The following is a 24,027-nucleotide window of genomic DNA, read 5'->3' as shown; positions in this document are numbered from 1 at the left end:
TTACTCATTGATTTTGTTCCATTTTTAAATATATTGTAATGTACTTCACCAGTGCAGACAAGGACTGGCTAGGTCACGCTGTCTTTCAGTAACCAATGTTTAAAATATTTGCCGGGAATTTTTTTCCGCCAGTGTCAACAAAGGAAATGACTTCAAACTTCGGGCCCCTTGATATGAGCGCATCCAGCTCTTCGATTGGATGCTTATAGGCGTATGCGCCTAGACAACCAATCCCAGCTTGGTGCGCAGTAAACGTCAGAGGAGAGAAGCGCGCCAGTCTGTTAAACCCAGCAGAAAAGGCGAGGGTTTAAGACGTTTTGTGAAGGAAAGCGGACAGAAGCTTTATAATCGTACATTAATCTGGTAAGATACGAATGTGCCTCAGTATCGTTTGGTCGTGAGAAGTATGTCAAACTGTAAGACTGATGTTTTTGTTCAGATTTTGACCTGGTGACGACACTTCGGCGCCAAGCGTAAAACGAGTTTGCTTTGTAGCTTGCTAGATTTTTGGTTTTGTTGGTTTGCTCGCTAGGAACGCTTGCTATTTGTTGGTTTTACGGTCGTAACTGCAGGTTATTATGGTTAATAGTGTGTTCAGCGAAGTTTAATGCACATATCGGCAGAGATGGCCCTAGATGTTTAAAAGCAAATGTAGTTAGCTAGCTAAATAGGCTTTGAGGCTAGCTAGCTAGTTTCACGTTGCTGATAAATCTAGGCATGTTTTCTTTGATTTGTAAAAAAGGCAATCTTACTAGCTAACTATACATCTTGGCTTACATATCTTAAATTCTAGAAAACGTTACGACTGCAGTGCTGAGTTGGTTATATAGCTAGCTAGCGCAGTGTGGTGGAAAATAATTATGCAGCAATCACTACCATTAATGACTGACGACTGCTTTTCCTGCAAAAGATAATTTACCTTTTCGTTCAGGTCTGCTCTCTAGTCTCGAGAAAATGCCCAACACGCGCTCTCAAAGCCATCCCACCCTCCAGTTTCCCAAGCGCAAGTCGTTCAAGACAGTCTCCCGCTCCAAACGTTCCCCTCAACCTCCAGAAAATGGAGTGGCCGTCCCTCTTTCTCCGAAAATGTCTACCGTCGAGGACGTCCGAGACACTCCTCTTTCTCCCAGAAACCCCGTGCTCAAAAGTAGCTCTCTGTCTGAAAGGATACCCCTCAGCCCACGCAAGCGTACAGGTAAAAATAAATAAGGGAACGTGCCTTTAATCAGTTCCTCTGGCAAACTGGTGGTCGTATGCGTGTTAGACTCGAACACTTCCGTCTGTTTCAGGTGATGAGAACGCATGCAATCTGCCTACCCCTCTGCAGGGCTCCCCTCCCAAACAGAGCCGCCCCTCTCCATGTTCCCCTCGCAAGATATCTTTTAATGAGAACACCCCTGTCTTTAACTGCCCCCCTCAGTCTAGCCCCACATCCCCCTCTACCCGCTCCTCTCCCAAATGCCCTCGGGGGAGCTTGAGTACTGACTCCTCAGCGCCGAAGGAGGTCCCTGTAACACAACGTTTTGCAGAGCAAAGTGAGTGCCATTTATTAATAGTGATTTGATACTTGTTTGTGTGCACAGTATTTGAGTGAATGGAATAATTAGTTTATGATGGTTTACCGCCTCTTCCTTTTGATCCCTGTACATTTTCATTGGGTTCTGACATTTTTCAAACATTGAACAGATATGTTTATGCTGTTCTTTTTTTTTTTTCTTTTTCTCTTTTTCCTCCTTCCTTCAGAGTCCCACTACCAGAGTGTGAAGCAGGTGCTCCACACAGCCGTGCCAGAGCGACTGCTCTCGCGCGAGTCGGAACGGGCCGTCATTGTCTCCTTCCTTGAGAGACACGTTGTCCCCGGCAAGCCCTCCAGTCTCTACATGTCCGGAGCTCCTGGGACCGGGAAGACGGCCTGCCTGAACTGTGTGCTTCATGAACGCAAGGCAAGTTTTCAGCAGAGGAGGGTGGGCAGAAGGCTCTCGAGCAGCGCACAGACGCAGCAACGAGGGTGCCCTCGAATGACCCTGACTGCTGTGTTTATGGCTCGTGTGGCAGGCTCTCATCGCAGGGGTGCAGACCGTGGTGATTAACTGCATGACGCTCCGCAGCTCCCAGTCCATCTTCCCTCTGTTGGCTGAGAAACTGGGAGTCTCCGGGGGACATGGTGTTGGCCCCCTCGGGAAGCTGCTGACCAGTTCCGGCCCCACTGTGTGAGTGCATCAAAGGGAGATCTTTGCTGTTGGATTTGTGTGTTTAAGTAGCGGGTTTAATTGTGTATCTCTGTACGTCTTTGGCAGTCTGTTGGTTCTGGATGAGATGGATCAGCTGGACAGCAAGGCCCAAGATGTCCTCTATACCATCTTTGAGTGGCCTTATCTTCCTAAGTCTCGACTGTGCCTCATTGGTGAGTGTCAAATGGTCATTATATGAAGATTTCTTTTTGCTATGTGGTGTCAGTTTCGTAAATTTTAACCACCAACATGGAAATGAACTCTACAACTGGGTCAATCAATGGCATTAACGTTCTCTTAACAGCATGTGTGTGTTTTAAACATGTTTTGTGCAAACGTGATCCTCCTATCCACAGGCATTGCCAACGCACTGGATCTGACGGACCGTATTCTGCCCAGACTGCAGGCCAGACCTCGCTGCAGACCACAGCTCCTTCACTTCCCCCCATACAGCCACCAGGAGCTGATGGCCATCGTCCAGGACCGGCTCACGCAGGTCAGGCTCTCTTCACATGCGCTTGCACGTGCACCCGTGTTCTCAGTTTCTCAGTTCATGAGGTTTAAATTTGTTGTAAGTAGGCGAAAATGCTAAGTTGATGTTTATTGAACAGGTTTTTGTGGTAGTAATATCAGTAATTGGCTTTTTCATTTTTAAATTCAAGGTTAATACAACTTTACAAGAGTATGAATACGATAATGCATTTATTTCTTTCCTTCCCGTTTTTAAGATTAAAAGAGGTCAAATGAGGCCTAAAACATTGCTTCTTGCGTTGGTGTCATGGCTCCCTCTCTGGTGCTCGCAGGTGTCTGGGGAGGCTGTTCTCGATCCAGCTGCTGTGCAGTTTTGTGCCAGGAAAGTGTCTGCAGTGTCAGGCGACGCACGCAAAGCTCTGGACATCTGCAGGTACAGGAACACTTGATGAATCTTTCAGACCATCATGCTGTCAAAGAGCCATGTGCATAAGAGGTTTATAATTGGGCTACGGCACACAAAATGTGCACCATGGTATTTAATGCCTATTCATATAGTTACAGTGGTGATTATTAGCGCACCATTGTCAACTTCCAGCTGGGGTTGTTTGTGGCCTTCTGAGATCCTCTGCATATACTCCCGGTTATTGCAGTTTTCCCTCATGCTTACCCCAAACAAACCAAAGATGTCAAATTTATCAGTTGGCTAAACGGGCTCTATATGCAGAATTTTGTTCGTTTGTTTTACATGGTTGGATCATCCAGTCCATGTTGGCTTGCTACCGTGTAATTTACTATTGCAGAGGTTGAGGTGTGGTAGTTTTAGCCAAGCAATGAATCGTTAATGTTTTGGTGATGCATTTTTTTCCACGTTTGCATATCGCACAAACAACAAAACATGCAGGCAATACACGTTTACGAGGATGTTACCACGGCAATTTGCTGTTAGTCATGTTAAATTTAGTGATGTTTTAAGAATCTGGCCCAAAGTGTAATTCAGTGGTGTCCTTCCTGCTCTTGGGACCTGTTCTGAGACGTTTCCCTTCCTCTGTTCTGCTATTGTACGCAGGAGAGCTGTAGAGATGGCCGAGGCAAGCAGCAGGGCTAAAACGCCGTCTGAGTCACCAGCAAATACGAGAGGTGAGGGTACGGATTAATTAGTCTGCTGCTTTTGTTTCTGTGAATTGATATCGAGCAACAGGAAGACATTTCTGTGGTCTGAATCGCCCAAAGGGGTATCGGCCTGGAGCTTTTAACCCTGTGGAAGGCTTCGGGGGGCCACAGATTCATTTTAAAAAGCTGCTGCTGTGCTAATATGGTCAGGGAGCATTATCAAGGCATCGGTTTTGCCAGTTCCTCAGCAAGTGTCTGTTCCTGACGGGATGTGTGTCTTGTCCCAGTGTCCCGCGTGAGCATTCCCCAGGTGGCCCGGGTGCTGTCAGAGGTGTATGGGGACCGCATGGCCTCCGGTGGAGGGAGTGAGGGGGAGAATTTCCCCCTGCAGCAGAAACTGCTGGTCTGCTGCCTGCTCCTGATCACACGCCACGGCAAGAGCCGAGATGTTCAGCTGGGTAAGGTGAGTCTGGAAACACACGGAAGATTCGCCTTCCACTGTTCGCTGCTGTTAACCATGGCTTCCATCATTGCTGACCTGCAAACGAATGTTTCGGTGCTCATGGCCCGTTTCTGTTGTGCTTGCAGTTATGCGAGGTCTACAGTAGACTGTGTCAGCAGAGGCAGGTGGGTGGAGTTGGCCAAGGGGAGTGTCTGTCCCTGTGCACCCTCCTGGAGAGCAGAGGTATCTTCTCCCTCAAGAAGGCCAAGGAGGCACGACTCACCAAGGTAAGTGAGTACCACCTGCCTTTCTCTCCCTTCTTAATGCGAGGCCAAGTGGAAGCTCGCTCACTGTGGTGGGGGTGGTGTTCTCAGATTTCTCTGAAGATTGAAGAGAAGGACGTGGAGAATGCGTTAAAGGACCGTACGCTACTGGGCAGCATTCTAGCTGCAGGCCTGCCGTAATGTTTCCATGACGACAGGCACCTTCACACCACCTTGTACAGATATTTATTTTGTCTTTTTTCTTTTTAATAAATGCATTATAAAGTCAGTAAGAATGAATCAACCTCCATGGATTGTGTACCAGTGATTGGCTTAATCGTACATTGCAGTAGTAAATTTTTATTATTTTTTTTTTGTGTGCATTTTGTTTTTATCAATTTTACAGCATGTTGGTAAATACTTTTTAAGAGGTAGTTTAATTTTTATGGATATCCAAGTTTTTGTATATGGGTAACAGGTAATTACTTGGTATGCAAATAATAAAATGGCTTTGTTTGCTTGCATGAGTAACTATTGATATGTTTTTATTTTATCCTTTTGAAGCATTGTACATCCCTAAAGCTTAAGTCGTTTCCCCATCCAAGGTTACTGTAAATAACAACAGATCTGCAGTGAGGAAATGATTTTAATTTTTATTTTAATTTTTTTTTTGTACAAAGTATGAAGTAGAAACACTTATAAAGACATCAGGTTTTCAATAATCCCACTACAAATTAATGCTCATTGTGAAAAGACTTTGGTGACAACTCAAGTTCTACCCCGTGTTAGTGTTTATACGTACATCACTGCATTTACAGTATTTGTCTATGTAGTATATAGCAAAATAAGAAATCGGGTTTCTAAAACTTCACCAGACTTGCAAGGTGTTTTTTCCCCTCAATAGTGTATTTACATCTTAAGGTTATTGATTGTGTGTGGCAAAATTCTGGAGCCAGATGTTGGTATAAGATATCAGAAGGCCCGGGTCCAGACTGCACTCGAGGCTATTGTCCCTACTTACATTTCTCCAGCGGGAACCAGTTAGACAATTTAATCACAACATTTTCACAAACTGGCACGGCATAACTATGAAACATCCTTATTATGTAGTTACTATTTAAGAAAAAAGGTAAAACAGGTTAATGCTAATGTTACCATTTTAGTAATTTCACTAAAGACTTCATTTTGCAAGTCAACACGTTCATTATATTTCTTTACAGACCATTGAAAGCTTGTGGTTATATCACAAGACCCTTGACTACAATTTTTTTATTTCACAACTTTCTCAAGAAATCTTGCCCAGCCCTAGCTTAGGGCTAACAATGCTGTACTGTAGTGAATAATTTATTGCAAAGAAGAAAAGTGATGAAGCTCAATTGTGGGTTTTAGCATCCATATAAGACCAAATTTTCAGTTATACAAGTGGAGCCACACTGGACATACCTGAACTAAAGTCAGAGATTTAAAGCTCTTCAGTCTTGGTGCTGGCAGTGTTTTCCAAAGTAAAAGTAGTTACCAAAAAAATGAACGATTATTCACTCGGCAACACAAATCTGTTTGGGAGTGTACCAGTCCTCTTTCCACCAATGTGTTTACAACCCCACCCCCTTAGTAAGAGCTTTAAAATACAATATTTTCTACCAAAAAAACCCCCAGTGGGGATAGTTGTTTTTATGAGCAGGTGGGGTTAAGTGATCCCAGATTCTCTCCCACATGGCACAGTGATAATTGCGTATATAGTACAGCAGTGTGTGCAGAGGCTGCTGGCCCCAGGAGTCCCGCTGCACTTGCAGGGTGACTGTTCTGGATCGTTGCTTCTCTTACTGATTTTTGGAATTCAGCATGTCACCATTCTGTAAGAAAGAAGAAACACATGTCCATGTTACTGTCTGTTTTTAGGTTGTTGGACTCAGTTATGCTGAACCATGTGATTTATTACACTGTGGCAAAAAATAATCATAAAAAAAAAAAGTTTGAAGCCTTTTATTGCTTTTCTCAGTTACACTAAAAATACTCTGAAAAGGAGACTGGTTTCAGACTGAGAGTCAGCTGGCTGTGAAATGGCTGGGTAAGTTGGGTGTTAGCTGTAGCCATGCTCAGGAGCCAGGTGTGAATGTTCCTGATGCTCTTTGACCCTGCTCACGTGAAGCCAGATCCAGACCGAGACGCAGGCTGCTTCACCATCACTGCCCACTGTGACGTGGAGCTCCATGAGTCCCTCACAGACAGTATGCAGCTTTTCTGACAGCCTCAATGTTCTTCACAATGGGCATCTACTCTTGTTTGGGTTTTTATTCACTGTGCCTGCCCACTGTGGTACTCTAATAAATGGATCAAAAGAACACCACCACAGCTCACCTGAAACCCCAAGACCACCTGCAGTGCAATGGCAACATTCAACAGTAGCCAGACACAAAGGCAACAGGACAAATAGCATTAGCAGGTGTGTGTGTGTGTGTGTGTGTGTGTGTGTGTGTGTGTGTGTGTGTGTGTGGATAGGCCTGCGCAGGAACTGTGTTTGGAGAAGAGAGAGCAGAATAATCTGCTTAATCTGTTTGTGTAATAACCTGTTAGCAGCCGTCATAGGCTCTGGGCATTGTGTCATAGGCTAGGAAGTCATCAGCTATGTCGTGCTCTGTTCCTGTGGGATCAAATCCATACGTAGCAGCAAAGCGTTGTTCAAGCTCTGCAAAACACACGTCAGCATGGCATATGTTGCTTTTGCACTGATGTGGCGAAGGCAAATTAGGCATCATCTCTAAGCCTGCTGAAAGCTTGCTTGTTTTCTGCATGACGGCACATTTCAAAACCTTCAAAAGCGTGATTAATTCATGCAAGGTACTGACCCATATCTTGTCCATATGCAGATTCCATCATCGTATTGCTATGAGCCTAGAGAGATCAAATAATCTCAAGTGTCAATAATAGCCTCAGCAAAATGTCAAAAGTCAGTAAAACAAAACACTCAAATGCAGCTTCATATTTGCACTCACCATGTCCCATGCTGCAGGGTCGTGTTTGAAGAGAGAGTGGGTGAGCTCAATAGACACACGTTTTTTATAGTCTGCAGTTTTGTCCTCAGAAATGCGAAACAGCACAGCAGCCGCATAGGTAGCTGATGGAGAAAGGTGGTAAAATAGAGTTCCAGCGTTTATCCTGTTCCAGCCTCCTTCGACTCACATTTGCCATGTCTTTTCAGAGAGTACACGTCGTCCCTTGGATCTTATTTTAAACTGTCTGGCTATGCTCATTAACACAAGCCAGAAGGCAGAAATGTGAAATCACTTGAGTGTTACAAAATCACAGCAGCACTTAACTTCTGAACCTGAACTTTTTTACCTCTGCAAAAGAAAAGGACAACCGACCAGCAGAGGGAGCGCACAAAACCTGACTAATTGAAAGGTGCCCAAAAGACATTTCTGCTGAAATGTTTTAATAATGCAGTTTTCTATAAAATGCCAGATAATTTACTTTAAATGAAGCTTACCCAGTAAAATGTTTTAGGGACTAGCCTTTCACTAACTCTGCATTTTGACCTGAAAATGCATCTGTGGGTTGTATTGCCAGTGAAACAATTCAGGTTTGACTACATAATTTAACGTTTCACGTGCAATATCAGATCTCCAGATTGCACCAGACATGTCATGTTTACATCTTTTCCCACTGGTTCTGTTGGTGACTACTCCTTTGATTAGTGTGGGGTTCACTCAAGCCTCTTGCTCACCGATGCCCTCGTTGCTGGAGTGCAGAAGTTCCATGAGGGGAGAGGCGGCACCTTCGCTATCAATCATAATGGCCGACTGCTTGTCCAGAGCCAGTTCACACAGCGCGCCAGCAGCCACACGTTTTATGTTATCCACCGGGGAGTAGAGCAACTGTGCAGAGAGAGAGAAAGAAAAAAAATGTTATGCAGAACACACACACACTCAACCATGAAGCCCCACCCCTGGACAAAGGAAGTGCGTTAACACTAAGCAAGGAAAAGCGAACCAAAGCAAATTCACAAAGACCAAGACGTGTGGAAGGGAAAGCCAGGTTAGGTTGTTTCAGATGCACCTTCCAGCACTAACCTGCACAAGCAGGGGAATGGTGTTCATTTCGACCATGAGGGCCCTGTTCATGGGATCTCTGGCCAGGATGTGGAGTGCTCCAGTGGCCCCCTCTACAATCTCCTCCATTCTCACGCCATCCTAAGCAGGAACCACAGAGGAGAGGACATGTGAGACCGGGAATGTCTACCACTCGTTTCTGTGCAACAAATCGCCAACCCATTGAAGAGTAGTGAGGGTGAAGGTCTCTCTCTCTCACACACACACACACACACACACACACACAATCTGATGGAGCCTGGATCAGTCTTACAGCCTGCTGCAACATTGGTTTAACAATGGCTCAGTTTGCCTTGATGGTTTGTCATAGCCTACCTGGTATGTTTGCTGGCTGGCTGAGCCATGCTTCTGAGCATCCTGGTGGGCATTCATTAGCAGATTGACAAGTTTGGAAATGGCGTCCACATCTCTAAGAGGTGCCTGATTGGCTGGGCAAAGTGCCAGGTTGCGGATCAGGCCCACCACAGCCTGAAGAACAGACAGCACAGCCAGTAAGGCCTTCATCCACTGGCACACATCTGCCTCAAAATACAGTTACAATCTTGTAGGAAAATATCTAAAACAAATCTATTTTTAGCAGTGTAATACTCAACTGAAAGGTATTTAAGTTAAATCCAATTGGGTACTTGTAAGAAGATTTTTTTATTTGCACTAGACTTGTCTTGTTTAGCAACACCACTCATACTGTAGAATGCAAGACAATTCGTTGTACTGTGTCTGTCAGTCCAGGACAGCATTGACATCTGGGTCTGGCAGTATCTCGGTTAAGGATATTTTTGGACTCCAACCTGTTTGTGCTAGATAAGGACTCTTTTCTGAGTAGGCAGCTAAGGTGCTTTTGTATGTTGCTCTGGTTAAAAGCATCTGCCAAATTCCATGAATGTAGATGTACTTTCTTTGTCATAAAAAACATTTTTTGCTTTTGTTGTTATTGGTCAGGGTAATGATATGCAAATTACATATATACACATATATCTGCATTTGTTAGTGGTTAACTTTTGTTTTAATCCCTTATGTGTTAACACCATATACTGGCAGTCAGAGTTTTGTTATTGTAAACTAAAACCAAAGGAAAGGAAAAATTCATCTGAACAACTGGTCTTTTCTGTCTGTGATAAAATTGGAATCTCAGGCCTGTCCAAAAAACACTAATAGTTGGTTTATCCAGTACATGAGGCTGGGTACTGGACTACAGGTACGAAAGACTAAAACCAAAACTGACAAAAAAAAAGTGATTAAAAACACAACTAAAAACCTAAAACATTTAAATGGTATTAATAAAAAATTAGAACACAAAAATAAAAACTAACAAATTAGAACTAGAAATCTAGAAATAAAAACCAGTATATCATTATAAAGCACCACCACTAAAACTTTTAAAGCTATTGCTAACAGCCGTGTACGAGAGACGATATGCCTGGTTTTTCGCTTCTGGGTCTGCCAGTACATCAACCCCCTTTCTCTCACTTCCACCAGTCAGTCACCTTGACGGCAGGCCAGTGGTATGGCTTCTTCAGCAGATTTACGACTGGAGGGATGCCATAGTGGCAGCGCACAGCTTTCTGGGCCACCTCGGCGTCCGGGTGGCGGCTGGTCAGATGGCGCAGGGCGCAGGTGGCCGGCTCCGCCACGTCCTCCTTCTCTCCGGCACGCAGCAGAGCATGGATCAGGGCCTCCACGCCACCGCACTGAGTCACGTGTGTCTTGTTGTGCGTGTTGTTGCACGTGAGGTTGGACAGGATGCCAGTGACGCACGCGAGCATGTTCACATCGTCTGTGGAGAGGAGGCCGACCAAGACCTGCAGGAGACCCTCTAGGCCGTCCTGAAGGACAGGGTGGACAGAAACGATTCACATCCCAGCACCAGAGACACTTACAAAATAAGGCAGACACCGCATCTCACTCATCTGCCGGAGAAGACATCAAATAAATGTGTAAATAGAACAACCCTCCCCCACCTTTACAGCCATTTTCTCTTCTGTAATATGTGATTTATTATTAGCCATACAGCTGCCAGCTTCTGTATCCGTGCAGAAAGGGAAGAAACGGGAGTTGGGGAGTGGCTGGAATAAGGGATCAGCACACAGACCTGCTTGGTGGCAGCATCAGACAAGTTCCTCAGAGTCCACAGACAGTTCTGTGTGAGGCGCTGGCTAGAGCCAGTCACGTGCTTTCCCAGAGCCTGCATTCCACCTGAGGGGAAGAGGGCGTAGTGAGACACACACACACACACACACACACACACACACACACACACACACACACACACACACACACACACACACACACACACACACACACACACACACACACACACACACACACACACACGGTTAATTACCTATGCACACACATACCATACATATTTAAATATTTATATTCATTTAGTTGTTTGCTTATAGTAAGGGGTTAATATTTAGATAATGTATAGATAACCAAGACAAAGCGAGCTAAATAAACCAGCAGTAGAGGCTGCAATCCAGCTCTCTCTCCCTACGCCTGAGACTCCTCAGAGCCTGTCTGCCCTGCCAACCGACCATTCGGGGTTAGCCCACCCCTCTCACTCACCGGCTTCCACGATAGCAGGCTTGTTGCTCGGGCACACGGAGAGCACCTTGAGTACGCGGCTGGTGGTCCACAGCAGTTTCTCGTAGTTGTAGTTCCTCATGATCTGCACCAGGCCCTCAGGACCTCCGTTAGCCAGTATGATCAACTGTGAGGAGGCCAGGGACAGAGAATGAAGAGATTTGGAGTTCAACGCTCACACTGACCTCTCCCAACGTACCCAGTCCACCAATGCTGGAGCACTTTGGCATGGTCGCTTTGCTGTCTGTATTCAATACCACGTCATAACGCACAGAACAAAACAAATAGTTTAGGCATATACACAGGCACACACAGACATGGACACACCTTGCTCTCCTGGTTGCCGTAGGAGAGAAGCTGCAGGCAGTCCGTGGTGATGGCCAGAAACTTCGGGTTGCTTTTTTTCAGCAGCGGCACCATCTTCTGCAGACCGTCGGCCAGGCGAACGGCCATCTTGGCCCCCTCCTGGTGCAGGAGGAGGTTGTGCAGGGTGGTGATGGCATAGAACAGCACCGACTCCACTGGAGAGCTGCAAAACGCACATCACCTGGTTCGCACAAGGTGCAGCACACTAGGGTTCAAGTCATGGTAGTGATGCTGGGATCAGACCCTTAACCATCACATTAGCCCACCCCCATTACGTTCTGAGACTCGGAAGCATGGGTAGATATCAATAGGCTTTTTGACGTGCCTGGGAACACCGCCCTCACACCGCCCTGGGCTACGGGGGACCCGTGCCTCACCTGAGCATGCGGACGAGGGCGGGGATACCGCCCGACTTGAAGATGGCCAGCAGACCCTCGCGCTGGTGTGACAGATTGTGCAGGATGCTGGCCGTGGCCCGCGTGGTCTCCATGTCGTTGGAGTTCTGCATGGCCCGCACCACGGCCGCCACCACCTGCGGCGACTGCACCAGCGCCCGCCGGGAAGCCTCCTTCCGCGACAGCTGGTTCACGATTTGCGCCGCCTTGTTCACCACCACCTGTGCAAGCGCACGGGAGTGTGTGGTCAGAGCTCAGCGCTTCAATAGCTTCTGCTCGCTTTGCAGGAAGACGTCTAAATCCCTGACATGAATGTTTCTATCAAGCTTAAGAGGTGCCTTCTCCTCCATTGAACTGCACAGTCAGTTGCCATATAAACTACCAAATGATGTTTACCATACAAACAACTAAGTATGTCTTTAAGGTGTGAAGACGACAGGTGGTGCGGACACAGACACCTGGTCGTCGTCGTTGAGCAGCTTGGTGAGCTCTGGCACGGCGCGCGTGGCCAGCTCCGCATCGTCCTGGTAGTTGATGAGATGGACAATGGCGGTTTTGAGCAGCTGCGAGGGCTCAGCCAGCTTCTGCACGTTGCTCTGCTGGGCCGCGTCCACCTGCGTAGACAGCACGGTCATGCCCTCTCCCACCGTCTCGGGGAACATGGCCGCCCTAACGCGCTGGGACCGGGTTATGGTGTACTGTGACTCCAGGTCTGCAGGATATAGGGGTGGGGAGGGGTGAGGTGACAAGGAGAACGCAAGAGAGAGAGTGTGTGTGTGTGTGTGTGTGTGTGTGTGTGCACATACAGGCAGCACTGGAGTAAGGTTTAAGAACTACTAGCTAGCTGAAAGAAGTCCCTTGTCCTGACCTGATTTCAGACAGCAATATGATAAGTGTGAAAAGTTGACCAATCTATTTAAATTTCTGCAATAAAACAAGACATTCTTGCGTAAAATGAAGTGAGTTGACTGCGGTGTTGCAGTCTCTGTATGTATGTGTGTATGTGTGTGTGTATATATACACACACTACCTGGAGGGGTCTCTGTGACTGTGGTGGTCATGGTGTATTTCTTAGAGTGGAATTCTGTGCCATCGTCACCATCTGAACGCACTGTTGTGGCTCCTGACTGGAAGCCTGAATCTCCTGCATAATGTGTGTTCTGCCATTCTGTAACCTTCACCACACCCTCACGCTCACCCACTGCAGTACACACACACACACACACACGTTGTTAAGTAAAAACATCAGTTCACTGTAGTAAAGTGTGAATCAACAATGCTATTCCTATAGTCAGAAAAATAACATTTTATGCAACAGTTATTTTCAACTGATTTGTATTAAAATTGACAATTTTTATGTTTTAAGTTTCGTTTCATATTTTCATTCAACTTTTATTTTAACTTAACAACAAAATGCTGACTTACTATACATTGCCATCTTAACCTCCTTGGCTCTAGCCTAATCCAAATTTTAAAACCTGCAAAAGAAATATTTGTTAGTCAGACAAACTCAGTTTTTTTAAAGACTTGTCAGTCAGTGGGTTAAGAAGAAGGTGATCGTATTATTTTCAGCTTGAGCAAAGGCTCATGGGAAACCTTGTTTGCGCCGAGAGGGTTTAGGGGAGTGGCAAGTGTGTGTGTGTGTGTGTGTGTGTGTTGTGCATACATGGGGGAAGAGGGAGAGGCACAGCTGTGTGAGTGGAATGCCAACTGCAGATTTCATTGTGACCTTTGGCCCCGGTCTCCACCCACATCATCAGCGTGGGACTGAAACAGACCAGGGTAACCACAAGCACTCATCAGACCGGCTTGGCGTGATTCAGCCCCTACACACCCATGCACACCTAAGTCTGCCTCAAGGTTCTCCGGAACAAACCAATCTCAGCTCTCAGTTGCATTCTCCAGTACCGTGCACCATATGAATCCTCCCAATTGAAAATGCACACCCAAGCACATAAACCAAACAGAAACAAGCACTTACAGGCTAGTGCAGGACATTAGAAGGGAGTAGGCAATGAGGTTTTGCTCATCAGATGACATCTCATTTTCCTGCACACCTCACTCCTCCACAGGCTGACTTGCCTCATTTCACTTTCTTCTCCTCATCTTTCATTATTACCCCCACCGATGTGCACACATTCCACCCTCTGCATTCGCCCTCTCCTAATTCCACTTTGTGTGTGTGTGTGTGTGTGTGTGTGGGAGAAACACACGATGTTACTGACTCATCAGGGTGCTTTTACTGTTCAATGACAAAACCATTGTGAAATTCGTTACAACTGCAGACTCATAGAAACCTGCCCTGCAATCAGAATCTACTGCAAAGTACAAAACAAGCACCAGAACACATTGCTCTCTGAAAGCAAACGGATATGAGAAGGGTTCTAATGCAGAAATCCTCCCGTTTCAAACGGGCAGTTCAGCACGCTTATCTGTAATAAAGATTATTATTATAGATTAGTGGTCTAGCAGCCTGGAGTGGAGGAAGCTTCTGACAGCTCAGGCTCTCAGAGGCATTCTGAACTTCACAGCGGTAACCCATCCTCTGACCAGCAGGAATGTGACACATGGCAGCGAACCAGTCCAAAGCACAAACACCGCAAAAACAAGTGGACATGTCTGTATATAAAAAAGTGAATAATATGGATTGGGTGTGGGGATGGTGGTTCACGTTAAGCTTAGGGCAGTCACAAACTCACTGACACAACCTGTAAACACTCCAACTCAAAAGTAAACATGTTTACCTGTTTTAAAAATGTTTTTAAATAATGGAGAGGAGGGGTGAAAGGGTAAATTAGTGCTTTTGTACCAATTCTATATAGATCCGTTATAGGTAAACAGGACACCAGTATTCTGTGTATATATTAAGATATATATTGTTTAGTTTTAATGTTGTGATTAATAGTTCATTTCTAGATTGCCAGAAGTCATTCCTGTATTAAATTTAGCTAACTTACATAGCAAGTTCTGACAGGCAGCTAGAACCGCCTAGCAGCTACATAACAAGCCATTTTCATACTAACTTGCAAGCACTTATTTAATTTCAGAAAAGGGCTAGTGTATTTAGATAAAAACCAAACAACAAATTTTTAAAACATGTCCTAGGCTATTTTAATGTGACAATATCAAAATGTCATGAAAGAAAGATTCATAAATTCAAAACATAAAATTTTAGCACATGCCTTTTGAGAACGTATGTGTTGTTCAATGAATACACTGTTACACCTTAAAATATTGTGAGGATACCTACTGTTCAGATAACAGACTTGCTCTGCTCAAAATCGAGCTGCGCCACAGGTGCCTGTGTGAGCTGCGCCAACTACGTTAGCCTTGAGCTGAAAAGACGCCTTGTTCGGTGTGGCCACAGACCTGATTCGAACAAGCACAAACATGCAACAGGTATGACTAGTGTCCTCCACCCAAGTGCCTCATCTCCACTTCCCTCCAAACGTATGGGTGTGGGCATTTTCCCAAGCCTTCTGTTTAGCAAGCACCCAGTTTGACTGTTTAGAATTCCCACGCCTACAACTAGTGAAGATGTAATGCACCCCGTTGCATATTATTACCAGCTGCATATTATTACCATTGAATATTATTACCAGCTGCATATTATTACCATTATCATAGCCAAGCCAGAGGATGTGCACACTCAAGTTAGAGTGGCTAATGGCTAACGGACATTAAATGTTGGCCACTGTGTGGAGCTGCAGATGCTTTGTCCACAACAGTTGACCGCTAAGCATTCTGAGCTTCCTTCCAGGGCCACACTCCTTCAACCTAATTTCCTATAATCACCAGATCTTATTCCTTCATTATTTCACAATTAAACGAAACAAGTGCTTTCACATAGGAACTGATATGAACATTTTGAATGTGATAAGCCTACGCTGCCTGCTGGCTTGTTGCTCACTACACCTACATAAGCCACAAATCCAGCAGACAGAATTGCGAAGAAACTGATACGATTGTTTGGAAAACCTTCTAAAGATGACCACATGTCAAGGATTGCTGCAGGAAGCGTGATGACCAGATAACACACTGCTGCAGACTTTGGACTTAGGCCCAAAGTAGTGTGTGTGACTGTGGTTAATGAGTCACATTCTCTCACTGTACTTCCAGTTTTCTATCGAAGAGTTGACCTCAGGGAAGACGGCACACCCTCAGACAGGCCTACCGTCTCTCAGAGTCCGTGCGGCCCAACGTTACCAAGCACCCCGAACGACGAGCCATGAGGGGCTCGATCTTACAGAGCAGCGGAGACAAAGAGAGAATGAGGCCTGCCCCGTTAGGGCAGAACCATGTGGCCCGGCCCGGCCCAGACCAGCTCTAATCCTGGTGAGACATTCCTCACCCAGAGTTCTCCCTCTCCCCTTCTCCCTCATTAGGTGCTGACTCACTCTCTCGGTATCTCCCATACCAATCTCTCTCGCTTGCAGCCACACCCAAAGAAGGGAAATCAAACGAACCGAAGCAAATAAGTCAGAGGGTTGATGAGTACTAGGAATGAAAGAGCCAGTAACTGTAGTCTACACAGATGCACTGCATTTATTTCTCCGTAACCCTCCTTCCCCTCAGGGCTGACGAGCACCGTCACATTTAGGCGGGGCTCGGGCGTGTGCAGTCTGGATAGTGAAAACACTGAGTTCTTAAATACTTAACAGTCAGTAAGCACACAGCTTTTCACTAATGCCAGTAATTACAACTTAATAAAACCTAACTGTGTTCATTTACATGAGTTAATTGTGTACCAAATACAAACTGAGTTCTGGTTCCTTCCTTCTCTAAAACGAATCTCTCATAGAATGTGCTTGAAGATCATTGCTGATCCCCAAATTCCCAAAGACAGCAGAGTACCATTAACAAAACTGTAGCAACAATCAGAGAAGAGGGCAATTCTATTCAATCAGCTGTGTTCATCAGAGGCCAGACAGACACAGAGATGACGTATTCGGGGAGCCCACCGCCTTCCCGATAGCGGTCCTCAGTACAGGGAGCATAAAACGCCCACATGTACACTCTCATACCCACAGAGTTAACGGCTCTGAAAGCAGACGGAGCTACCAGCTGAGCCCATGCTGTTAAGAGCCTGTGGTCAGCGAGTGCTCCCCTGACGCTGGCTGGCTTCCGCTGTACAGCAAGGGGGAGGTAAGCTAGCAGGTGGCCGGCACTGAGCTGGCCCCGTGGGGTGAACTTAACCCTGGGGCAAAATGCCCTCGCATGATCATACGTTGCAGATCCATCAGCTTGCTCGGGCCATTTCACCGTAATTATAGCAGCCATGAAAATAACTGCAAAATCCATTATGACCAATTGCATTATAGATCTCTACTGCAGGTTTCTGTTTTTTTTGGGTTTTTTTTGCAAAGAGAAAAATAAGGCTGTGGAGTAATTAGGAACCTACAGAGCCGACTGTGGGAGGGCCAGCACAGGGAAGACAAGACTCACTACGTAATACTGGGCTGGGCCATTAGACACGGATGATAAGGCAGTAAATGAGTAAAAGGGATGTTCCAGCAGTGTCCCAGTCGCTTCCACCCAGCCACTAGGCTACTCTCTAAAAGACACCCAAACCCGCATGTGATGATGGTAAAAAGAGACAAATTGAAAAGTTACACAGCCTTCAAAAAATGATCAGAATGTGAGTAAAGTGCGCTAGATTGATTCTCTTCCACTTGTTAGGTGGGAGAATTGCAAGTACAGAGCTCAGTGCACAGGCCATACGAGAGGCATCATCTAACAAACTAACAAATCATGCACTTTTATGTGGCACTCAGGAGTGAAAGCAGTCTGGAAGCATGTGATGCTACTTGAGGGCAATACTGGTCGTTCTTGTTACAGGACTGACAACTGCTTTCTACATGCTCTGACAAGCTCTAACATTCTTTCCTTTGCAGGGGGGTAATTTGCATGGAAAGGCTGAAACATTACAGCCATAAAACTACCAAACAGAAAAAAGGCCAAGCAGTGGCTGTGCACGGGTACTAAGCAGAGTGCCCCTCATCTCAGGCATGCATCTGGGTGGATAGCCAAATAACTGGACCAATTAGAAATAAGACCTCTACGGAGGTCTGCAAAAGGTGACCACCCTGAAAACAGCAGGACTGTCTAAATCTCCCATCTGCCATCCCATTACATAAGGCAGCATGAACCCCGTTGACGTTGTCATGTTTTTACTGTGCTGAAGTATTGCTAAAGGTGTCACAGTTCTGAGCAATGTCCAGCTGCACCTAGACATAGCTAGCAAGTTACTGCATATTTATTTTTATGCAGAGTGTAAGACCACATTAGAATGTTTGCTCCCTGCATTCTTGAGGAGAGCAAGAGAGAGGAGAGAGAGGAGAGGAGAGAAAGTGTTTGAATGAGGGAGAGAGAGAAGGTGACAAGTGCCCTGAGTGACAGAAGAGTGAATCAGGCTCGGTTCTGGGTGACTGATCCACTTCACAGAAGCAAGAGAAGAGAGATGCAGGATGGACCGATTCAGTTCACAACCATAACTGGCCTTACACCCCTATGCTTCTTCTGTTCACTGTAAATGAGAATGTTAAAACCAATCAGATGAATACCTGGACTATAAACTATAGACTCGTCCTATGAATTCCAGTCTTTATTCCAAGGTTGGTCAGGCAAATGTCTCTTATAAAAGGGCCACAAAATTAATTTACTGACATTTTAGCAGGATGCTGCTATATGTCCCATATTTATCTGCCTGAACAATTCAACCAATTTGAAATGGCCAAGTTAACAGGGTTTAAGCCTGTAATGCAGCAGTGGAAACTTCATCTTCAGGACACCATTCAGCTCATTTTGGGTTAGCAGCGAGGCTGTGTGCTGACAAGTATGTACGAGGTTGTTTATGTCACAGCTGAGTCGATGTGGTAGCTGGAGAGTATTTAATTGTTTTTAAGGAACCTATAGGAATCTGAGAAAAAGAGCAAATCTGATGAGACACTGAAGAACATGGTCTCCCAGAGTGAGCCTGGCTGTGAGCAAAAAATAACCAACTCAGTAATGTAGTAAATGTTTCAGTGAAACAATACAGCCAGTAATCAAACTCAGACCAGTACATGAGGAGGCCATATATGAAGAAAAATAGATTGTATATTTTTAATTTTTCAATATTTCAAAAAGAAAGACCACCAGAAGGTGTAACTAGCAAAATCCTGAGTGCAGTCTTGGAAAGCTATTTAGGTTTGAGGCCCAGCTGTGCCATTTGCTGTCTATGGTTAGAAGTCTCAGAGTCTGCAAGTGGCTATGTTCTCATAAAGGAGGAATGATGGCAGGACATGGATGTTTAGCACTGTGTCTCAGTGAATGGACATGTCCCCCAGCATCACATGGACACTACGCTGATGTTCGCCACCATCACATGGTGACAGCTGAGACCAAAGCCGCTGGTGTTGTACTGTGGAAGAGACCTCTCTACACTGACAAAAATAATCAAACTGGACAAAAGCTGCCAACACATTTAGTTATCATATTACAGGGGTCAAAAAAGGACAAAATGAATACTTCCAAAAGGATTTAGGGGCATTCCAACCAATAATGTGAAGTAAAAGGGACAACTTTTCAGACTGTTTACTCAGCAGACACCATCTCTGATGTGTGAAGACTTGCTGAATAGCACTGTCTCCACACCCTGTCCTGGTTCCTATGAAGCTCTCCTTACTTCTCTTGAGTGTGCTGGATTAAGGAGTGGTAGCGGCTGTGCTGAAGGACATACCCAATTTCTCCCACATCATAGACTAACTTAAGCGGGAGAAGAACAGCCATACGCACACACCCCACTTTACCAGGAACATTTATTGACCGCAGGTGCCCAGTTCAAGAGCATTTCTGTTACTGTGCACAACTTGTGTTCTGCTCCAATTCTTTATCAATACTTATACTTTACCCAACAGTGATAGTGAGGGATAAAAAACTCCAGCAAAACTGCTATATAGCTGATAAACTTGTACCAGCAGAACACCTGCTAAAATGCAAGAATCATGTGAGTGACACTGTTGTATTGAGAATGTCTGCCAGTAATCCAGTGATTAACACACACGATCCGTTCAACAGTGGCGCTCTGGTCAGACCAGTGATGAAAAGGCCTGAAGGCAGACTAGCTAATTGTTCATGGCAGCACGAGGGCTATAGTCCGTTACTGCCCAACTACAAAACACCATGTTTGCCTAATACACCAGCACGTGCGGCTGCAGGATATTTGTGAGAGATGTCCATTCACCACTCTGGCTTCAAAAGTAAAACTCTGCTAATTATTTGGAAATCTGACAATTTCTAAAGAGCATTAGAGGTCTTTCAAAAACTTCTTAGGGTCCATCTTTGAGTCAGAAGGAAAGCTGCTTCACTTCATCCACAGCAAAATATGCATTAAGTAAAATATTTATCTTAAAAACAAACATGGGGACAATTTGTAATTCTTTCCTTTGGTTATTAAAGCCCAAGTCAAGTGATCCAAATATAACAAATCAATGACAAATCAATATAATCATGTATTAAAAATGCAAATATTAATTCTATTTATATGAGGCAAAAGTCTCACAGACACTAAACCATGAGAGAGCAGTGAATGTATAATCTGATTAAATCAAGTGGCCACAGGCACTGACACACATGGACATCACACGTGACAGATATGTAAGAGCCACAGGTGCACATTTACAGGCATAAAAGGGGAGAGACACCATGAGAAACAGAAGTGAGAGACTGACCCAGTCAGAGTGAGGCGAGCTAAACGAATGAGGACAACAATAGCATTTTCCCTTCTGAAAGTGCTTCAATAAACTGTATGATCACACTTCTCTGGCTTTCCTAATGTAGGGCAGCATCAGGGAATTAGACAGAGAGGGAGATCAGGGCTGCTTTGTGTGCCCAGAGGCTGCACATTTCTGCCTGAAAAATGCATGCAACCAGCACTTCTGACCACTTTTGTGTTTTTTTCAGTAGTGTGAAGGCCACGAAATAAGAGAGTAAAGGTCTATATATGTGCATGCACGCACACACACACACACACACACACACACACACAGCTTGTATGAGGATGACTATATTCTATATTCACCATCTACTCTTCCTTGCCATCTATGTGAACAGGAGTCAATAAGTCTTTTTTCTGACTATGAATTCCAACACAACTGCACCATTATCACAAACTTACAACTGAGGCTTATCTGGATGATATGCTGCCATTCTGCAGTGTACTCTCTTAGCCCTCAGATTGTTTCAACATGTTTGACTTATAAGAAAGTAAAAAATAAGTTGTCATTATTCTCATTCATTCCTCTTAGTCAACTTCCTTTAAAAAAACCAAAAACAGAACTGACGTTCAGAATTGGAACAGGGACAGAAAGTCCATCTTTAGATTTTAGTTGGCTTAGCCTTTGTCAAGCTGCCCAAATTCATGGCATTAAAGTTTGAAGAAAGCAGTTTAAAACACATTCAGACTGCCACTGACTGAGAACATGCTGAATTACAAGACGTCTGGAACTGGGAGAGTGGATATAAAGAAATGTTATTTCCTTTGAGAGATATAAAACACTCCCTTGTGTAGTAAACAGGAATCGTATTTTACTATAAAGCGATATCGGCATTGCCTCATCTGAAATAAATCGCAGTGTGTTGCTGGTGCATGCAGACAGCTGCTTTAGTTACATCTTATCTCAGAGAATTAATCACTGTGTGAATCAAGATCATACTATAGCCCCACCCAGGTCCTTACCTAACCCTAACTCTCCCCAACACACATACACCCGCCCACACGCACACAGAGAAATGATTTTCACAAAGAAAATGCAGTGACAGGGTCTTTTGAATAAAGTGTTCTGACTGAACAAATTAATCACCTTTTCGTATCTGCTCAACGACCTTGCTCAATCTTGCAACTTGTAACAAAATGTACTCTGCAGACAGCCCGTACCACAAAAGCGCTTATCAAGGTGTCACCAAGGTGTGGCGTCGGGGCCAGTAACTCAAACATCACATATAAACTAAACGAAACCCTGCAGCATATACAACATACAAATGGCCACATCAAACACCTGAGCGACAATATGAAACAAAGTTGTACGTCAGGGACTACAGGGTAATCCACGGCGTGAACCTTAGACACAACGAAGAATGTGTTCTAGGAATCGTGTTATGGACCCAGACCTATATCCTGAGAAACGATTTTCCATATTTCTTCCGGTGATTTGTGTTGTCTACAGTTAACACTGGGAATGTTTTAGCACCACCCCCAGAAAAGAAAAGGGAAAAAGGATTGGAAGAAAGATAGCTAGAAAAAAGAAAATAGCAGTTGTACCCAAACATCTTTCGTTTATCTTGTAGTACAGTATATGAAGGAAACGAATTAGCGTATTCCAAACCAAACGAGAAGGGATCGCAGACGATTCGCCTTTAAAACGTGGAATTGCCGTAGGAAAAGTTCGCGTCCACAGAAACCCAACACACGGAAGTGGGAGAACATTTCTGACTCAGGTAAACCTACACCGACAGCCTACTTTAAACAAAAGCCAGTGCGGCTATTTTGTCAGATCTCTGCTGATTTATGTGCGATTCTAAGTGAGAGACGCAAAGAAAACATAAACGTTGGCGACGCAACCTACGCAGAATAACTTTTGTAGCCTGGGACACACGTTGGGTACAGTAAAACCGCACACAGTCAGGTCCTTATTATTGAACCTACCTTTCGAAATCTTCTCCCAAAATCGGAAAAGACTGTGATCCAAATCTGAACTTCTCGAAAGCTCACTCTTCAGGCCAGTTTATGTAGCCAGCGATTGCCCTGAACTGCGCCCAGAACGAGCAGCCTGCGTAAGCCGGACAGCAGAGCTTCTCCAGGCGCTCCGCCCCGATACCAGACAGGCTGTGCCACACCCAGAACATCTACCAACCAACAGGCTCCTGTGTGGGCTTGATTTTAATATCCTACGCAGACGTAAATGATCGTACTTTGGTTGAAACGGTTTGTTGTGTGAAAATCTAATCTACCTCTTTCAATGACCCTAATAACATAAGGGCGCATTCACTTCTTTGAACATGTTTTCGTCTGTTGGAGGACGTTACCGCTGCCAGCCGCACCTGTAATCACGGCATTGGCGATCACGTATTTTGGATCATGATTTACAGACAACCCAGACATGAGTGTGTCACAGCAGATACGTGTAGGCGGAACTTGCTGTATGTCTTTTTCTCCATTACTTGAGGGTCCAGAATATAGACGTTATATTTATTCAGACGCTTTTATCCAATGCAATGACAATATGTAAGAAATCTCTTAATATTAATACGCAAACACTGTTGGAGAGCATTAATATGAGATGTTGGATTAATTTGTTACTACAGAAGACATCTCAGCTCTTCCCTTGTCATTCACACTGCCATGTTTATGTCTACGAGCTGAATGTGGTACATGGTGACGTGCGCAGGTTCTTCTTAGGGTGTGGTTGTTAGATGGCAACAGCAACTGACAAAATACGACAGTCGCCATCAACTGGTGAAATAACATGACAACAAACTACTTAAGGAGAAGACATATTTTTGTGGCATTGTCACTGAGGTAAAAGTACCACACGTGATGTAATCAAATTAAAGAGTACATTTGCCATTTGTCTACCCATTTGTTGTTTTCTGTCATTTATAATCTCACGCCATACCATTCATGCGGAGAAACAGATCTCATTCGGCCTGAACAAGAAACACACAGCATCGTTGCATTGGATGTGTGCATTGTACAGTTAAAAAATACAAACAAATATTGTTCTCTGTTAGGTTTTGTAGATTTTATATGTAGAGCAGGCAATTTCAAAAAGGTGGGATGAGTCATTTCAAAAATAAATAGTAATATTAATCCCTTCTGTTTTTCATTTCCAAACAGGAGATTCTCTGTTTTCCTAAAGCTTATGCCATCAGCCAGCTTTACAAATGAAAGACGTTTGGTACAACCTGAATTTTCATAGAGTTGGCTGTGCGACCAAACTGGGCATCCAGAACAGAAGGGCCTTGGTCAGGGAGGTTAGAAAGAACCCCACGGGTAGTCTAAAAGAGATCCAA

At 44.7% G+C, this 24,027-nt stretch overlaps 2 protein-coding genes across 5 annotated transcripts; one reads left to right on the top strand and one right to left on the bottom strand.

Moving 5' to 3' along the window:
• The first annotated feature begins 237 nt into the window (after window positions 1-237).
• Window positions 238-5,044, top strand: LOC145656561 (cell division control protein 6 homolog). Of its 3 annotated transcripts, none has more exons than XM_081709717.1 (12): window positions 238-363; window positions 932-1,195; window positions 1,421-1,535; window positions 1,744-1,943; window positions 2,056-2,210; window positions 2,298-2,404; window positions 2,588-2,727; window positions 3,035-3,135; window positions 3,772-3,842; window positions 4,103-4,278; window positions 4,404-4,544; window positions 4,632-5,044. In XM_081709717.1, exons 2-12 carry the CDS (start codon window positions 1,058-1,060, stop codon window positions 4,719-4,721), a joined length of 1,434 nt encoding a protein of 477 aa, XP_081565843.1. In that variant the 5' UTR covers window positions 238-363; window positions 932-1,057; the 3' UTR covers window positions 4,722-5,044. The 3 variants fall into 3 exon arrangements, with proteins under 3 accessions (XP_081565843.1, XP_081565841.1, XP_081565842.1); XM_081709715.1 differs by having other exon boundaries at window positions 1,290-1,535; XM_081709716.1 differs by having other exon boundaries at window positions 1,290-1,535; window positions 4,404-4,548.
• Window positions 5,045-5,153: 109 nt separating this feature from the next.
• Window positions 5,154-22,822, bottom strand: LOC145656560 (junction plakoglobin a-like). 2 transcript variants are annotated; one of them, XM_081709713.1, is made up of 16 exons: window positions 22,661-22,821; window positions 13,402-13,454; window positions 13,007-13,177; window positions 12,435-12,688; window positions 11,959-12,197; window positions 11,543-11,744; window positions 11,198-11,342; window positions 10,719-10,822; window positions 10,114-10,452; window positions 8,945-9,097; window positions 8,591-8,710; window positions 8,245-8,395; window positions 7,514-7,635; window positions 7,367-7,412; window positions 7,088-7,206; window positions 5,154-6,373 (listed from the first exon to the last, which is right to left on the bottom strand). In XM_081709713.1, the coding sequence occupies exons 2-15, from the start codon at window positions 13,412-13,414 to the stop codon at window positions 7,091-7,093; spliced, it is 2,175 nt and encodes a 724-aa protein (XP_081565839.1). In that variant the 5' UTR covers window positions 13,415-13,454; window positions 22,661-22,821; the 3' UTR covers window positions 5,154-6,373; window positions 7,088-7,090. The 2 variants fall into 2 exon arrangements, with proteins under 2 accessions (XP_081565839.1, XP_081565840.1); XM_081709714.1 differs by lacking the exon at window positions 7,088-7,206 and having other exon boundaries at window positions 22,661-22,822.
• Window positions 22,823-24,027: the final 1,205 nt, after the last annotated feature.

Source organism: Electrophorus electricus, unplaced genomic scaffold, assembly GCF_041902795.1.
Source record: "Electrophorus electricus isolate QZ-2024a unplaced genomic scaffold, ASM4190279v1 Scaffold79, whole genome shotgun sequence".
Taxonomy (NCBI): Eukaryota; Metazoa; Chordata; class Actinopteri; order Gymnotiformes; family Gymnotidae; genus Electrophorus; species Electrophorus electricus.
Note: the sequence above shows the minus strand (reverse complement) of the source record. Positions and strands in the feature narration are given on the sequence as shown.

Excerpts from the sequence above, each read along its gene's own strand:
- LOC145656561 (XM_081709715.1), top strand. The coding sequence starts at position 955 with ATGCCCAACACGCGCTCTCAAAGCCATCCCACCCTCCAGTTTCCCAAG. Across the intron at positions 1,944-2,055 it reads GTGTGCTTCATGAACGCAAG|GCTCTCATCGCAGGGGTGCA; the intron begins GCAAGTTTTCAG and ends CTCGTGTGGCAG. Across the intron at positions 2,728-3,034 it reads TCCAGGACCGGCTCACGCAG|GTGTCTGGGGAGGCTGTTCT; the intron begins GTCAGGCTCTCT and ends TGGTGCTCGCAG.
- LOC145656560 (XM_081709713.1), bottom strand. Across the intron at positions 11,343-11,542 it reads ACGGCAACCAGGAGAGCAAG|TTGATCATACTGGCTAACGG; the intron begins GTGTGTCCATGT and ends GCCTCCTCACAG. Across the intron at positions 7,413-7,513 it reads ACCCTGCAGCATGGGACATG|GCTCATAGCAATACGATGAT; the intron begins GTGAGTGCAAAT and ends TGATCTCTCTAG.